The 16176-nt window shown below is 40.3% G+C and overlaps 1 protein-coding gene across 1 annotated transcript in view; it reads left to right on the forward strand.

The window, feature by feature from the left end:
* ndufaf2 (NADH:ubiquinone oxidoreductase complex assembly factor 2) overlaps nt 1-16176 on the forward strand; it is a 123221-nt gene that overhangs the window by 54724 nt on the left and 52321 nt on the right. The window contains exon 2 of the mRNA XM_080186374.1: nt 11330-11419. Within this exon, the coding sequence (XP_080042500.1) occupies nt 11330-11419 (90 nt within the window). The remainder of the gene's footprint in view (nt 1-11329; nt 11420-16176) is intronic.

Below are 16176 nucleotides of genomic sequence, written 5' to 3' on the forward strand. Positions count from 1 at the left end.
GAATCATCCACCTCTATTTATGATAGGATGTGGCAGAACTTCAGAGCTTTAATCTGATCAGTTGATTATGGGATCGCTTAGCTCTGTCTATTGTACGCTGCTTTTGCTGTTCAGCATGCATACAGTGCTGTGTTGTAGCTTCACCAATTTGGTACTTTATTTTTAGGTGCTGCATATCTGGTGGTAAAACTGGCAAGCTCTTCTACATTCCTCGGTGAACCCTGTCTGGTCTCCTGGTGTGATGGTAATGATGAATATACTGGGTAATGAGGTTACATTTTGTGGTGGGATAGAATTCTGCTGCTGATGATGATGATCTAGGGCATCTATTGGGTGTCCTGTTTTGAGCTGCTGCATTTGTTCTGAATCTATACCATTTAGACTGGTGTAGTGCCACACAGCACAATGGAGAGTGTCATCATTGTGCTGACAGGACTGTGTGGCAGTTACTCCTATCAATTTTATCATAGACTAATGCACCTCCAATGGATATATTGGTGAGGATGAGAGTAATAAGTTTTTCTCTCATGTTGGTTAGCTGCAAGCTATGTTCTTCATAACTCAGCCAGTGGCGGTGGTGCTACCAAGCAACACCTCGTATAGACATTTGACTTGGAACTACATTGCCATTTCTTCACTGCTGCTGGGTCAAAATCCTGGAACTCCATCCTAACAGCACTGTGTAAATCTGCAGTACAAGGAGTGCTGCTGAACTGAAAGTGCTTCTCAAAGATAAATAGGGATGGGCAATAAATGCTGACCTAGCCCAGTGACATCCACATCCCATGAGTGAATTACAAAAAAATTGAAATCTCCACTGAGCACATTCTTTGCTCTTGCTATCCTTAGTGCTTCTTCCTGTGGTTTTCAAATTAAAAGGTGTACTGATTAATAGCTAAGAAAGGGTAGTATGTGGTATGACTCTGAGAGTATGATTATGTCAGACTGTTGCTGATTAGTCTATGGGACAGCTCTCCCACTTTAGGCACAGGTCTCCAGATATTAATGGGGAGGACTTTGCAGTGTTTACTGGGTTGGTTTTACCTTAAGTTGATCTTCAACTACACCCTAGCTATGACTGTTACACTACATTCTGCACTTTCTTGTTTCCTTCTCTATGAATGGTTCTGGCTGTGTAGCATGCAAGAAATAATATTTTTCACTGTAAATGCATGTGACGATAATAAATCAAATCAAACCTTTGTCGTGCACAAGTCCAGTGCCTACGTGGTTGCTGACAACTCATCTGGTTTTATTCTTGCAGTTCTTTGTAGCAATTTGTTCAAACTGAGTGGCTCTCTAGGTCATTTTAGGGGACAATTAAGAGTCAACTACTTAGTTCTAGGTCTGTAGTCATATACAGGACAGACAGGACGGCAGATTTCTTTCCGGAAAAAAGCATTAGTAAATCACATGAGATTTTAAGACAATCTAGTTTCTTTCATAATCACCATTTTTGATCCTAGGTTTTTATTGCAGATTTCTTTGATTAACCAAATTCAAATTCTCCAGTTGCCCCCTTGCAATTTGAACTGTTGTCTCCACGTAATTGAAGCAGATTTCTGAATTACTGGTTCATTAACATGCCACTATTCCCAATGTGTAGACCAAGATTACGTTCTGAGACCTACTGTTAAGAGGCTTTTGTTCATTTGACTGTTTATCAAAACTGAATAAATTAAACTTGAATCTGAAATAATTTAGGTATTTAAATTAATTTGTTCCGTAGCCAGTTTTCTGTGAAGTCTAGTTTGTCCCATTGAAACAGATGAAGGTGGAAACAAAAGTGAAAATTGTTGCACTTCCTTTGTACACCACACCCATGCATCCTCAGAACTATAGCTTCTGAATGAATTTATCGGTGGTGCACATTACTGCCACTTAAAAAGGTTTCAGTAAATGTCATGTGCATGCTCTGTTCTAGGAGGTGAGTCCCTAAATCATTGATAAATACATCCAATAATTTTTTTTACTTTGGAAATTGCTGACAGTGGAAGCTCTCAAACTATGGGAAAGCAGTCAAAAAAATCAGTGCATGTGAGTGAAACAGGCAATCATAGCATTTAAATGTTCATTCAGATAAACTAGTTCCCTAGACAATCCATAAGCTTGCGTGCAAGACATTCTCTCCTCTGCTCTCCAGTGCATGACAGTGCAAGAACAATTGCATTACCAGTTCATATCTGGCAAAAGGTCTGAAATTTGTGGCAAGTTTGAGACGTTCTCTGGTTTTGTTTGGTCTCCTTTGCAAAATGTTTGTTTTCTCTAAATTTGTTCCACTATTTTTCCTGTGCATCCACTCATGCAGAGGCACACAAAGGAAATAGCACAGAAGCTATTAAGACAAGCTTTAAGCCAAATTTATAATGCAACATTCTGAGGTTGTAGTTATCCCCTCCTTCTTTAGCTTTCACTATCTGGCCTTTAGTTTTACGATGTGGAGATGCCAGCGTTGGACTGGGGTAAACACAGTAAGAAGTCTCACAACACCAGTTCCACACTCCACTCACCTGACGAACGGGCAAACCCCAAAAGCTTGTGAGTTTACTATCAAATAAACTTGTTGGGCTTTAACCTGGTATTGTGAGACTGCTTACTGTCTTTAGTTTTACACCAGTTGTCGGTACTGCTCATTAGTTATCTAATCAAATTGCCATGTCTTAAAGTGGAATCACAGAATTATTTTCAGATGTAACGTTTTGACACACGGCAATGTGAACAACAAGGTTCACCGAATAATGAACTTCTGGGCACTGTTCAAACTGAAGTAAATTGTGAGATTTTGTAAAAATAGGAATTACTAAATGAGGTAAGATCAAGATTGATCTGTTTACTTTCTAAGATCTTGATAATTTCTGGGTAAAAATGATAATGGAGCTGTTGGCTAATTGGAATGATCAATCTCCATTATTCCCAAGAAAATCTTAGTGAGGAGCACTTGGTGCAAAGTCACCTTGTTCCTCCCAGGAAAAACACTGTATCTACCATGTATCCTGGCTCAAATTATTCCTATTCTGTGTCCCAAAATGTTATTTTCTGACAATCAAATTTCAATGAATTAATATCAACTGCTTCTGTTGTCTCCAAAAGGCCACACTGGATCATCCGGACACATCGTGCAATTAGAATGACATTTTCACAACCATATATAAGGAACATGCAACTGGCAACCTGCACTTCACTCATGACTTCAAGGTTCTTTCACCTACCTTGCATCGTGCAGCGCTCACATGAATCAGTGCCAGAGTTTGCAGGCAGCACCACATCACTTTCAGGGGTTGTCATAGGCAGTCTGTACTTACCAGATCTCGATAAGGCAGAGGTCACTTTTAATGGGATGCAAGGCTAAAGTTGTATTGGGGAAGGGGGAACCTGGCTGGAGGGCAAGGGCTCCACTGGGGAGGAGTGGGGAAGGTTGCACTTAAATACATTGTACTGGGCCACAGCGCACTCAGTCAGGAGAAGGGAGGATCCAAGCTGGTCTGGCAGTGAGATTCAGAACCACCAGCTTCCAAGCTGGTTGGAAAATTAAAATAAAAAGCTCTGCTGGTGAGGGTTCTGACGGTGGATTGGAGTCAGAAGCATGATTCTGGGGACCAATTAACAGAGTTCTGAACTAAAGTGCATTTCCAACTGAGGAGAGCAGAACAGGTAAGATATGTTAGAAGCCTTTCAACAATGCAGTCAATGCAGAGAAGTGAAACAATTTTGCACATGAATAAAAGAGTAATCCCATATACTGCCACTCCTTGTATAATTAACCCCTTGTTTACAGCATCAAAATATTCTGGAGTAATAACAAACCCCAGAGTAATTGGCAACTGGACAAGCTCCTGATGCATGCTAGAATCCTGGTGCTGGCAGGTTCACAGAAAAAAAGTCTCAGCCTCAAACATTTTCCCTCACGCTTATTCCAGAGTGCAGTGAAGTAGTATCATAGTACCTAGGCTAAAAGCAGCATACCCAAGCCCCTGGTCAAAGCATAGTAGCAATCAGAGGTATGTAAAGGAGCACCTTGACATTCACCCCACCTTGGCCAGAATTTGAGGGGTGAATAATTGGAACAAACTCCTAGGTGCATATTCACTGACGAGACATTGATGGACAGTAGGCCTTTGGCGGTCAGTGCTGACTCTTATCTATTTCTCATTGTTAGCCTTTGTAATTGTCCATCAGCTTTGAGATTCTCTCAGCTAGTTTGGATGAGAGTGGGGGCTGCAAGATGGATGAGCCAACTGACCATGCCACTGTGATACAGGAAGCCATTCAAGTTGTGGGGGAGCACAAAATAATGCAATGATAGTAGGGGACAAGAAAGTGAGAGAAAGTGACATTATAAGAACATAAGAAATAGGAGCAGGAGTAGGCCATCTAGCCCTTCGAGCCTGCCCCGCCATTCAATAAGATCACGGCTGATCTGAAGTGGCTCAGTTCCACTTTCCTGCTTTCTCCCCATAACCCTTAATCCCCTTGCCTACCAAAAACCTATCTACCCGCGTCTTAAATATATTTAGCGAGGTAGCCTCCTACCTTATTCTCTGCAACAAAGAGCCAGAGTTCAGATAGCTGTGTTGCCTGTCCAATGCCAGGTTCGGGACACCTGCTTTGGGCCAGAGAGGAACTTGCAGTGGGAGCCATAGAGATTTATGGCATGGAAACAGGCCCTTCAGCCCAACTTGTCCATGCTTTGCAGTTTTTACCATTAAGCTAATCCCAATTGCCTGCGTTTAGCCCATATCCGTCTACACCATAAGAACATAAGAAATAGGAGCAGGAGTAGGCCATCTAGCCCTTCGAGCCTGCCCCGCCATTCAATAAGATCATGGCTGATCTGTTGTGGCTCAGTTCCACTTTCCCGCCCTCTCCCCATAACCCTTAATCCCCTCTCTTATCAAGAACCCATCAACCCGCTTCTTAAAAATATTTAGCGAGGCAGCCTCCACCACTTCAACGGGCAGAGAATTCCAGAGATTCACCACCCTTTGAGTGAAGAAGTTCCTCCTCAACTCCGTTCTAAACCGCCTCCCCTTTATCTTGAGGCTGTGCCCCCTAGTCCTACTGTCTTTTTTGAGCGGGAAGAGTCTCTCCACCTCTATCCTATCCATCCCATTCATCATCTTATACGTCTCAATGAGATCTCCCCTCATTCTTCTCAACTCTAACGAGTACAAGCCTAGTTTATTCAGCCTCTCCTCGTAGCTCAATCCCCTCAACTCCGGTATCAGCCTAGTAAACCTCCTCTGCACTCCCTCCAGGGCCAAAATATCCTTGCGCAGGTGCGGCGCCCAAAACTGCACACAGTACTCCAGCTGCGGCCTCACCAATGCCCTATACAGCTGCAGCAAGACCTCCCTACTTTTATATTCAATCCCCCTCGCTATGAAGGCCAGCATCCCATTTGCCTTCCTGACCACCTGCTGCACCTGCAAGCTGGGTTTTTGCGACTCATGCACAAGGACCCCGAGGTCCCTCTGCACCGTCGCCTGCTGCAGTTTTTTGCCACGTAAGTAATAGTCCTTCCTACCATTCTTCCTACCAAAGTGGACCACCTCACACTTGCCAACATTAAATTCCATTTGCCATTTCCTGGCCCATTCGCCCAGCCTATCTAGATCCTTCTGCAGACTCTCCACACCCTCCGCACAATTTGCCTTTCCCCCAATCTTGGTGTCATCAGCAAATTTCGACACCCTGCACTCGGTTCCCTCCTCCAGATCATCTATATAAATGGTAAATAGCTGAGGCCCCAGCACCGACCCCTGGGGCACCCCACTAGTCACCAACCGCCAATCCGAATAGCACCCATTGACCCCCACTCTCTGCCTCCTATTTGACAACCAATCCTCTATCCACGCTAACACCCTACCCCCAACTCCATGTCCCCTGACCTTCTGCAGTAACCTCTTGTGAGGTACCTTGTCAAACGCCTTCTGAAAATCCAGAAAGACCACATCCACCGGCTCTCCTCTATCCACTGCCCTAGACACATCCTCATAGAACTCCAGTAAATTTGTCAGACACGACTTCCCTTTAATGAAACCGTGTTGCGTCTGCCCTATCAAGCAATTCCCTTCAAGATGCCTCGCAATTTCCTCCTTAATGACGGATTCTAACATTTTACCTACCACAGACGTTAAACTAACCGGCCTATAATTCCCCGCCTTTTGCCTGGCACCCTTCTTAAACAACGGCGTAACATTAGCCGTTTTCCAATCTTCCGGCACTTCCCCGGAATCCAGCGACGTCTGGAAAATAACCACCAAGGCATCCACTATAACCTCCGCCATTTCTTTCAGAACCCTCGGATGCATTCCATCCGGTCCTGGGGACTTGTCCACAATCAGCCCCTCCAGTCTGTCGAGCACCACCTCTCTAGTAACAGTAATGTCATTAAGACCCTCCAGTCCTACCACCTTTCCATCGCTAACACCCGGCAAATTATTCACGTCCTCCTCCGTGAAGACAGAAACAAAAAAGTTATTCAAGACCTTAGCCATATCCCCATCCCCTACCACTAGCTCCCCTTTCTCATCCTCTAAATGACCAACGTTCACCCTAGCCAGCCTCTTCCTTTTTATATATTTATAAAAACTCTTGCTATCCTTTTTTATATTAAGTGCTAGCCCAGCTTCATAGCTTCTCCTACCCTCCTTTATCAATTTCTTTGTCAATCTTTGTTGACATTTAAACCTTTCCCAATCCTCTTCTCGCCCACTGCTCTTAGCTACTCTAAATTCCTCCGCTTTTAATTTAACACTTTCCTTCACCTCCTTCGTTATCCACGGCTTATTACCTCTCCTCCTACTGTCCTTTTTGACCATCGGAATAAATTTCTGCTGAGCACCAAGAAAGATCTCCTTAAAGATCCTCCACTGCTCCTCAGCAGACCTACCTTCCAACGCCAATCTTACCCGTGTAACTGTCTAAATGCTTTTTAAAAGACAAAATCGTACCCACCTCAACTACTACCTCTGGCAGCACGTTGCAGACATTCACCACCCTCTATGTGAAAAAATTGCCCCTTTGGACCCTTTTGTATAACCTCTCACCTTAAACCTATTCCCTCTTGTTTTAGGCTCCCCTCCCTTTGGGAAAAGCTGTTGACTCTTTACCTTGTCTTTGCCCCTCATTATCTTATAGACCTCTATAAGATCACCTCTCAGCTTTCTACGCTCCAAAGAAAAATGTTCCAGTCTATCCAGCCTCACCTTATAACTCAAACCATCAAGTCACGGTAACATCCTGGTAAAATCTTTTCTGCACTCTTTCTAGTTTAATAATATCCTTTCTATGATGGGGTGACCAGAAATGTACACAGTATTCCAAGTGTGGACTTACCAATGTCTTGTACAATTTCAACAAGATGTCCCAACTCCTGTATTCAGTGTTCTGACCAATGAAACCAAGCATGCCGAATGCCTTCTTCACCACCCTGCCCACTTGTGACTCCACTTTCAAGGAGCTATGAAGCTATTTTCCTCAATCTTTGTTCTGTAACTCTCCCCCAATGCCCTACCATCAACTATGTAGGAACTTAACCAAATTATTCCAATCATGTCTTAAATCAGTTACATCTAAGCAACTGCAGTCATTTAAAACTTGAGATGAAAATGGAATTTTGGTTCTTTCCTGGTGTCCATTACTGTTTAGTTTGCCTGAAAACTGTTTAATTTTGGATTTTTTTGAACGTTTTTGGTAAATTTGTACTAGGTCCAACTGTCAATGCAGTCTTAAATTCCATATCAATGTCAGTACAAGTCTGTGTTTACAAAAGAACATTAATTGTTTGTAATATTATTGTTGAGACTTAAACTGTGTTTCAATATTGAGTAATCCTACAAATAGAATAATTGTTTTAATATATTCAAGGCTGAGTTAGACAGATTTTGCTTACAGTTTATATGGGGGGACAGAGGGTTGCAGGAAAAAAAGTGGAGTTAAGACCACAAATCAGCCAGGATCTTATCAAATGACAGAGCGGGGACAAGGGGCCAAATTATCTACTCCTGCTTCTATTTCTTCCTATTCTTATAAATGATATCAATTGGAGCTGGCTTTAATAGGAACTTCCCACAAAATTATGCATTTGGCCCATCATGCCTATACTAGATATGGGAACAGGGCAGGTAAATGTGATTAAGGCTATTTGCTCATGTTGATGCAAATATTGCTATATACTAGTTGGACTAGATTGCCAATTTAAGTGTTATAACTTCTATGCATAGATTTGCTGGAAAACTTTGACATAGCAAGTGGTTAGGATCTGGAATGCACTGCCTGGAAGTGTGGTGAAGGCTTCGGAGGTGGGGGTGTGTTGGGGGGGTGTGGGTGGGTCTTCCGGGTAATGAAGGCATCCAGGAGAGAATTGGATTAAGAAGACTATGTAAGGCCACAAGAAGAAGGCTGGGGAATGGCACCTTCAAAGAACCAGTCGACACAACAGGCCAAATGGCCTCCTGTGGTGTTACTATTCTATGATTCCACTCTATGTAGTTAAAAATCATCTAATACATTTCACCTTTTCAAACAAATCATACTTTATAGCATCAGACCTGTAAAATGTCACTACTACAGGGTAAAATAATTGTGTTGTGCTGAAATAACCATTTATCCACTACTACTGTTCAGCAGCCAGTTGCCTAGATGAGAAAAAATAACCAAAGAGAAACTGGTCAATAAAACCAACAAATCAAATCTGTTGATTTCCCCCCCCCCCCCCCCTCCATAAATATACCATCCACCAAGCTAAATATGTACCAAAAAAAATCCATCAATTTACTCAGCAAGTTCCTTACACAAAATTTCTTCCACAGATTTATCAATATAATTCATTATGCTAATATCTGCAATAATTTTTTCACTGATGTGCCTGCCCTTTTGTTTGTAGCCTGACAGTTGAATTAGAAATTTCACCTGGACCTGGGTACTGAGAACTTCTAGCTGTTTTTGACAGTGGTGTTTGCCTGTGGGTTGCTTGTGTAGGGAGCAGTTTTCACTTGCTTATGTGAAACTGCAACACCCAGAGGGAACTGCAGTGTGATCAGACAAAAAACATTTTAAAAACAAAAGCTGTGGGTCTTGACCAGCAGGCAGAAGAGCTTTTATTTCTTTCAGCTTTTTATAGTGTCAGGAATTACATATAATTTCTGAGCCAACACCATTGTTTGGGTTGTGTTTAGGTGAGGAGCTGGGGCGAACTAATATTACAGTGGAATTAGAGGCGGGATGGTTATGAGCTGCTTCAGTTTAATCCAGAATGTCAGTCAGTCTAGTTCAAGCTATGAAGAATTACCTAAAAGCAGGAAATACTGAAGTCAAGCAGCATCTGGGCAGAGTGAAAGAGAATTAATGTTTCTGGTTGATGCACTGTACTACCCCAATAAGACCATGAGCACCTAAAAAGACACTTGTATGCCAAAGCAGAAAGAAATAACTTCAAACTCAAAAGTAAGGAAAATAAATACCTTCTGTAATTATCTGAATAGCTGAGGAAAGCTTGTGAAAGTGGAGCAAGATCGTAAGGTATTTATAATGAAGAGGCACTACAATCAATTTTAATTAATCCAACCAAAGAAAAGATAAACAAATAAACATTTTAAGCAAACATTTCCAATTCCTAATGGAACATGGAGCAAAAGAAAACAAATCTTATATCTGGGAATAGGAGATTTGAGGGAGGAAATAACAGGAAGTTACTTGTATCTTATGCAACTGTAATCAGCAGACTATATTACAAATGTATTTATGAGATCTGTATCTTTTAGTTTCAGTACAATATATAATATTTTTTATTTCATGTTAGCCATGTGATATATTTCAATAGATTTCCGTGCTGGGCTACTTGCTTTTGCACTAAAACTGCAATAGAACAACTGAGAGACTCTTCCTGCTCAGAAAGGACAGTAGGACTAGGAGGCACAGCCTCAAGATAAAGGGGGGGTGGTTTAGAACAGAGTTGAGGAGGAACTTCTTCACTCAAAGGGTGGTGAATCTCTGGAATTCTCTGCCCGTTGAAGTGGTGGAGGCTACCTCGCTAGATATTTTTAAGACGCGGGTTGATGGGTTTTTGATAAGAGAGGGGATTAAGGGTTATGGGGAGAGGGCGGGAATGTGGAACTGAGCCACGACAGATCAGCCATGATCTTATTGAATGGCGGGGCAGGCTCGAAGGGCTAGATGGCCTACTCCTGCTCCTATTTCTTATGTTCTTATGTAAAACATCAAAGGTACCCTAGGTCCCAACATGTCACAATTTCACAGTAACTTCATTGCAATGTAACGTAAGTCTACTTGTGACAATAAATATTAAACAAATGTCAGTGATAAACGCTGGGTATTATACTGTTGTACTAATGTGTTAGCATTGTGTTCTAAAATGGCTTGCTTTTGGATTTGTACCATGCAGTTCAGTGTGGGAGGGAGGGGTGGGAGAGGCATGAAATAATAGCTTTATTTTGCTCTTTGAGGTGTTAGCACTTACAACAGCAATTTAGATTTATGTAGCGGCTTTAACATAATAAAATATGATGAGGTTTTTTGCGAGACTATTATAAAGCAAAATATGATGCCAAGCCACACACAATGTTAAGTGAGCTGACCAAAAGTTTAATCAAAAGAGTAGGTTTTAAGAAATTTATTAAAGGAGGAAAGCAAAGTAGAGGGATGAAGTATTGTTCCGAAATTAGGGTCTAGGCAACTGAAGGCACCAACAGTGGAGCATGTAAAATATGGGTGCTCAAGAGACTGGAATTGGATGACTGCAGATACCTCAAAAGGTTGAGGAGCTGCAGTTGATTGCATGGATAGGGAGAGGCAAGATCATGGAGACTTTTAAAAACAAAGATAGGAATTTTAAAATTGTTTTTAAAGATAGTGCTTAATGGGACCCAGTATAGGTCAGCAAGCATAGGGGTAATAGGTGAATAAGTTAAGACATCAGCGCTAAAGTTTTGGATACCCTCAAGTTTATGGAAGATAGAATGTAAGAAACCAGCCAGAAGTGTTCTGGAATAATCAAGTCAAGAAGTAAGCAAGGCTTGAATGTGGGTTTCAGCTGTGGATAAGCTGAGAAGGAACAAAGTTGGAAGATGTTACAGAGGTGGAAATTGGCAATCTTACTGGTGGTGTGAATGTGAGGTCAGAAGGTCACCTCAAGGACACTGAGGCTGCGAGTAGACTGGTTTCATATCAGACTTCGGGAGAGGGTTGGAATCAGTAACTAGGAAACAGAGTTTGGAGCGGGCAATGAAAACCATGGCTTCAGTCTTTCAATATTTAAATTCAAGGAAATTAATCAGTATGGTCGTTAATCTTTTGTCCTTGGTTCTAGGACAGACTATTCGTTCAAGAAGAATGATTGAAGCAGTCAATCCAAATGAATGGGAATATGAAGCTGGAAGTATCCCTTCTGAATGGGAAGGTAAGAGTATGCCTTTTTAACATGTAAGTTTAGAATGCTTCATAGTCAGCAGTTAATTGTGGAATTTGTTTAAACATTATTTTCCGATTCTTAACAATGAACAAGATATGAGCTCAGTTTCTATTCCACATTATTGTATGAAATGGAAGAGCCTTGGAGCTGGAAATAGTTAAATTAAAAGTAGAAAGATAGTCTATTAATACTTACCCATTGTTGTTCTTTCTTTAAACATATATTCATCAGTCAACAGAGTCCCTCCAACCGAAACAAGCGAGAAAGTCCGAATCAGCAAAAACTATAATGAAATAGACATATAAAGATTAACACCTGCAAAATGAACAGAGACTTGTTTAAAGAACAAATATGTTACTCATGCATTTATCTAATTACTCATATCTGTGACTTTCAATTCCTAGGACTGTGTTGTATGATAATTTCCTCCATGCATATATTATATGTTCCCCATATAATGTTGTGCTTTCCTAAAGGAATACTGCAGAATTCAGAAGTTGCCTTTTATTTGATTTCCTAAAGGAGCAACACATTTATGAAAATCTTTGTCAAATATTTGTTGCTTGTTCGTTGGTATGAGTATGATTTTTGCTTGGGGATTTTCATTGAGTGAGCATATGCGAGGGCCCAAGTTCAAATTCCACACAACCCTTTCTGTTTTCTTTGGAGTAATGATGTGTGGTAACATCATTAAATTAGTAATCCAGAGGCCTAAGAATGCACTGGGACATGAATTCAAATCCCACCATGGCAGCTACTGGAATTTAATTTCAGTTAATAAATCTTGAATTGAAAACTAGATTCAATAATGGTGCAATGAAACTATCATTGGATGTTGTAAATCCACTTGGTTCCCTAGTGCCCTTTTGGGAAGGAAATCTGCCATCCTTACCTGGTCTGGCCTACGCATGGCTTCAGACCCACAGCAATGTGGTTGACTTTTAACTGCCCTCTGAAGTGGCTTAATAAGCCACTCAGTTCAAAGGCAATTACAGATGTACAATAAATGCTAGTGTTGCCAGTGACACCCACATAGCCTGAAAAAATAAAGAAAAGCAAACAATGTTTTGAGCAATTATTGTAGTAATGCTGCATACAAAGAGATCCTGATATATATTTTTATTTAACATCATTGCTTCATAACTCTGTGGCTGCAGCCTCTCATCCAAAGAAATCATTTTTAAAACTAAAGCTGAAAAATGTGTTCGCTTGAAAGCTTATATATTAGCAATACCCATGCATGCTTCAGAATTGACTGGGTTCTGGAGCTGCAAACAGAATGGCATGCTGTATGACAGGCTACTCCTCGAACTTACCATTGTAAAAAATACCAGCAGGTTTATGAGGAATTTGCGAGGGGGAAACTTCGAGTAGTTAAGAACAGTGGTCAGGTTGACTCATGGGCATCACTGTTTGCAGCATGACAGCCAAGATAATTCATTTTCAGCAGCAAGTCTCCTGGAAAATAACATTAACAATTGATTTGTCACATTGTTATTAGACCAAATCAATCTTTAGAATTCTTCGCATCTATCATAAGTTTTGCAAGTTAGTTTTTTTAAGATATTCTCAAATTTGATGGTGTCCAGAATGTCATCGGAGTGTTTATATTTCTGTAAAATAGTAAAGACTGAATAGGTTAGATTATGTTGAGTAGAAATTGAGACTTTTCGAGTTTGAAGGAAAAATATTTTTGTGCTTAGTTTTTACTTGAGAGATGGAGACAGAATCTGCCTTTTTCTTCTATATACTGAGAGTTTTTCCATTTTTTCACAGATTTTTATTTGTCTATTTTCTTGCAATTGATAAGACACTTGTTTATTTTTAGTTTGCTGCCCTTGACCGTAAGTGGTAGAGGTTGTGGATTCAGAAGGTGCTGACAGTGGGATTCAGCAATGCTGATACCATTCAGTGTCATTAATGGCCCTGATCTTATGATGGTTCAGGAAAATATTGGTGACATGCAAATGTCACGTAAATCCCAAAAGTTGGAATATTTCCTGCTGGTTATATATTTTAAAAAGTGTGGAAAAATGTAAATTAATTCACGCAGGGGCGACATGGCTGTGTTAATGGAACTCGTGCCTTTGATATGTCGATGAACTTAGTAACACTGCAAACAGATGTTTACCAATGGCAAATTAGTAACAATGATGGACAGAATGTGAATGGATTTGGAATAAGATAAGGGTTCAAATGAAGAGATACAAGGCATGAAGGAATAATCATTAAGTGAGTGTACTTTGCATTACACTGTAAAAGCTGAAATTAAGCTAACAAAGTCTGGGTTCCAAAAAAGCTAAGTCAGAAAATGGAAGATCAAAGGGAAAAGCTGTATTTAAGGAGATAATCAAACTTATGCATGGAGCTGTTTTTAGACCTCTATATGCAGCAGGAATAGCTGCTTACTCTCAGCAACAGTATCTGTGAAGAAAGTCTGCCTTGTTTTATCTTAGAAGCAACTCCAAAGAATTGTAACTGCCTGATGCGGTAACTGTAACTGGATTTAAAAACTAAAGTTTTGTGGAACCATTTGGGAAGAGGTAGCACTGAAGATTGTTTGGAATTCTGAGTTGCTGGCTCGAGGGGCTAGATGGCCTACTCCTGCTCCTATTTCTTATGTTCTTATTCTTTAAAATTAATAATACTGCATATTGTCATTGTCTTAAGTATGCTTTTAGTTTACTTTTGTTGTTTGTTTAATTTCCCAATCATTTTTTTTAAATCACCAGTCTGGGACATCATTTTCCAGAATTCAAACCTTTGCTCGTATAATTATAAAATCCCCACAGTACAGAAGAAGGCTGTTCATCCCATCAAGTTTGCACCAACCACAATCCCACCCAGGCCCTATCCCCATAACCCCACATATTTACCCAGCTAATTCCCTGACATTAGGGTCGATTTAGTATGGCTAATCAACCTAATGTATCTTTGAACTGTGGGAGGAAATCGGAACACCTGGAAGAAACCCATGCAGACACAGGGAGAATGTGCAAACTCCACACAGACAGCGACACAAGCCAGGAATTGAACCCAGGGCCCTGGAGCTGTGAAGCAGCAGTGCTAACCACTGTGCTACCGTGCCGCCCCATGAGTCATGAGTCTACTGCATCACATCCTGTTTGTGTAGTGAGCAGTAGTTTAAGATATGTAGCCACCTCGAATTGTTGCTGCAATTGACGTAGCATAAAGAAACAATTCTGAATAATGCATTTGTATTTACTGAGTTGCTGGTGCTATGTTGCAAATTGCTGGAAAATATTGTTTGAAAAGCAGTCTGCTATAAACCTGGGGAAAATGTTATTTGGCTGTAGTTTTAATTATTGGATGGTGTTTTTGCTGATTTGTTTCTGTCTTAAATTCCCCTCATTTGGCTGGATTTCAAGTCAGTTATGGCAAGTAAATCAAATCGTAATTTTTGGCCCTCGAATACAAGTTTTTTTTTATTAACCTAAAGTACACTCAGGGACCATGACTGGACAAATTCTGTAAAAGCCACTGTCTTGCAGTTCAGTGATGGAAAAGTCTTGAAATCTATGTATGTTAAAAGTCTTGGATGTAAGTCACAACCTTGAGAACTAGAGTGTGAACACTTTTTTTTCCTTTTACTATATATACATCTGTGGCATTTGCAGATTTGGTATTAGTATATTATTTTATATAAATAATAGATGAACAAATCGAATTGGTGAGTTAGCCACAATAGATATGGTATTCCTCAATCTTTATGTGATTTATATAACCTTGCTGCTGCTTTCTGTTTTTGATTGGAAATTGCTTGGAGCTGCTTTAATTACCTCTTGTAGTTTCAGCAAAATGCTATTAATCTAAAGGGCATGAAACACTCGAAAGATTTGGGGTACTTATGGATAACTTGCTCTACAAGTATGAAGCTCTACAAAGCACTGATCCTACCCTGCCTGAAACACTTGTGTAATTTTGGTCACTGTATTTGCATGAGGCCATCATGGTGGAAATACATTGAGCAGCAATTAACAGCAGGAATTAGTTACAGGAAAAAGAAATAGAAACTGAAGCAAAGAAAGCTTAGACAATATTTTATTGAGATATTCAGGACTCTACAGGGCATAATTAAATTAAACTAAAATAATCACACATTTGACAATGAGGGGAGATGGACTCATACTCAGAAGACAGGGAATGATGTGTTTGGACTCAACTATTTTACAAACTATGCATCAGATTGTCCTGGAAGGCAGTGAAAGTGGACAAATTTAGCAACTTTAAGAGAAAATTGATAACTGAATAATTGAAGGATATGAGAGAAAGTGTAATGATGTTTTTCAAACTTTTAGATTGTCAAATAAACAAGATTCTCTCTCTACGTTTATTTGAACTAATAACGTGGTCCGGAAAAGGGCTGTATATGTTGTCCATATAAGTTGTTAACTTTCCAGATGACCATATGTTATGTGTGTATCTTTTTTTGTTGACTCCATTCCTATGCTTGGCCCTAAATATTTTTCAGACAACAGTTATAGTTATTTCATATTTTCAAACCTCAGTCCTGCATACAACAATCCTCTTTGTTCTTGCTTTGCAAACATCATTTGTAGGTATCTGTAAATCTGAGAATAGGGTTTTCAACTGCCCAGTGAAGATCAAAGCCTCATTGGTTTATTTTTCAACTCACACTTGGCATTGTTTAAAACCACACATTGGGAGCAATTCTCCCACCCCGCTGGGCTAATTTTTGGGATGTGTACTTGGCATGTCATAAC

This window comes from Carcharhinus amblyrhynchos, chromosome 1 (genome assembly GCF_965287045.1).
Source record: "Carcharhinus amblyrhynchos chromosome 1, sCarAmb.v2.hapA, whole genome shotgun sequence".
NCBI lineage: Eukaryota > Metazoa > Chordata > Chondrichthyes > Carcharhiniformes > Carcharhinidae > Carcharhinus > Carcharhinus amblyrhynchos.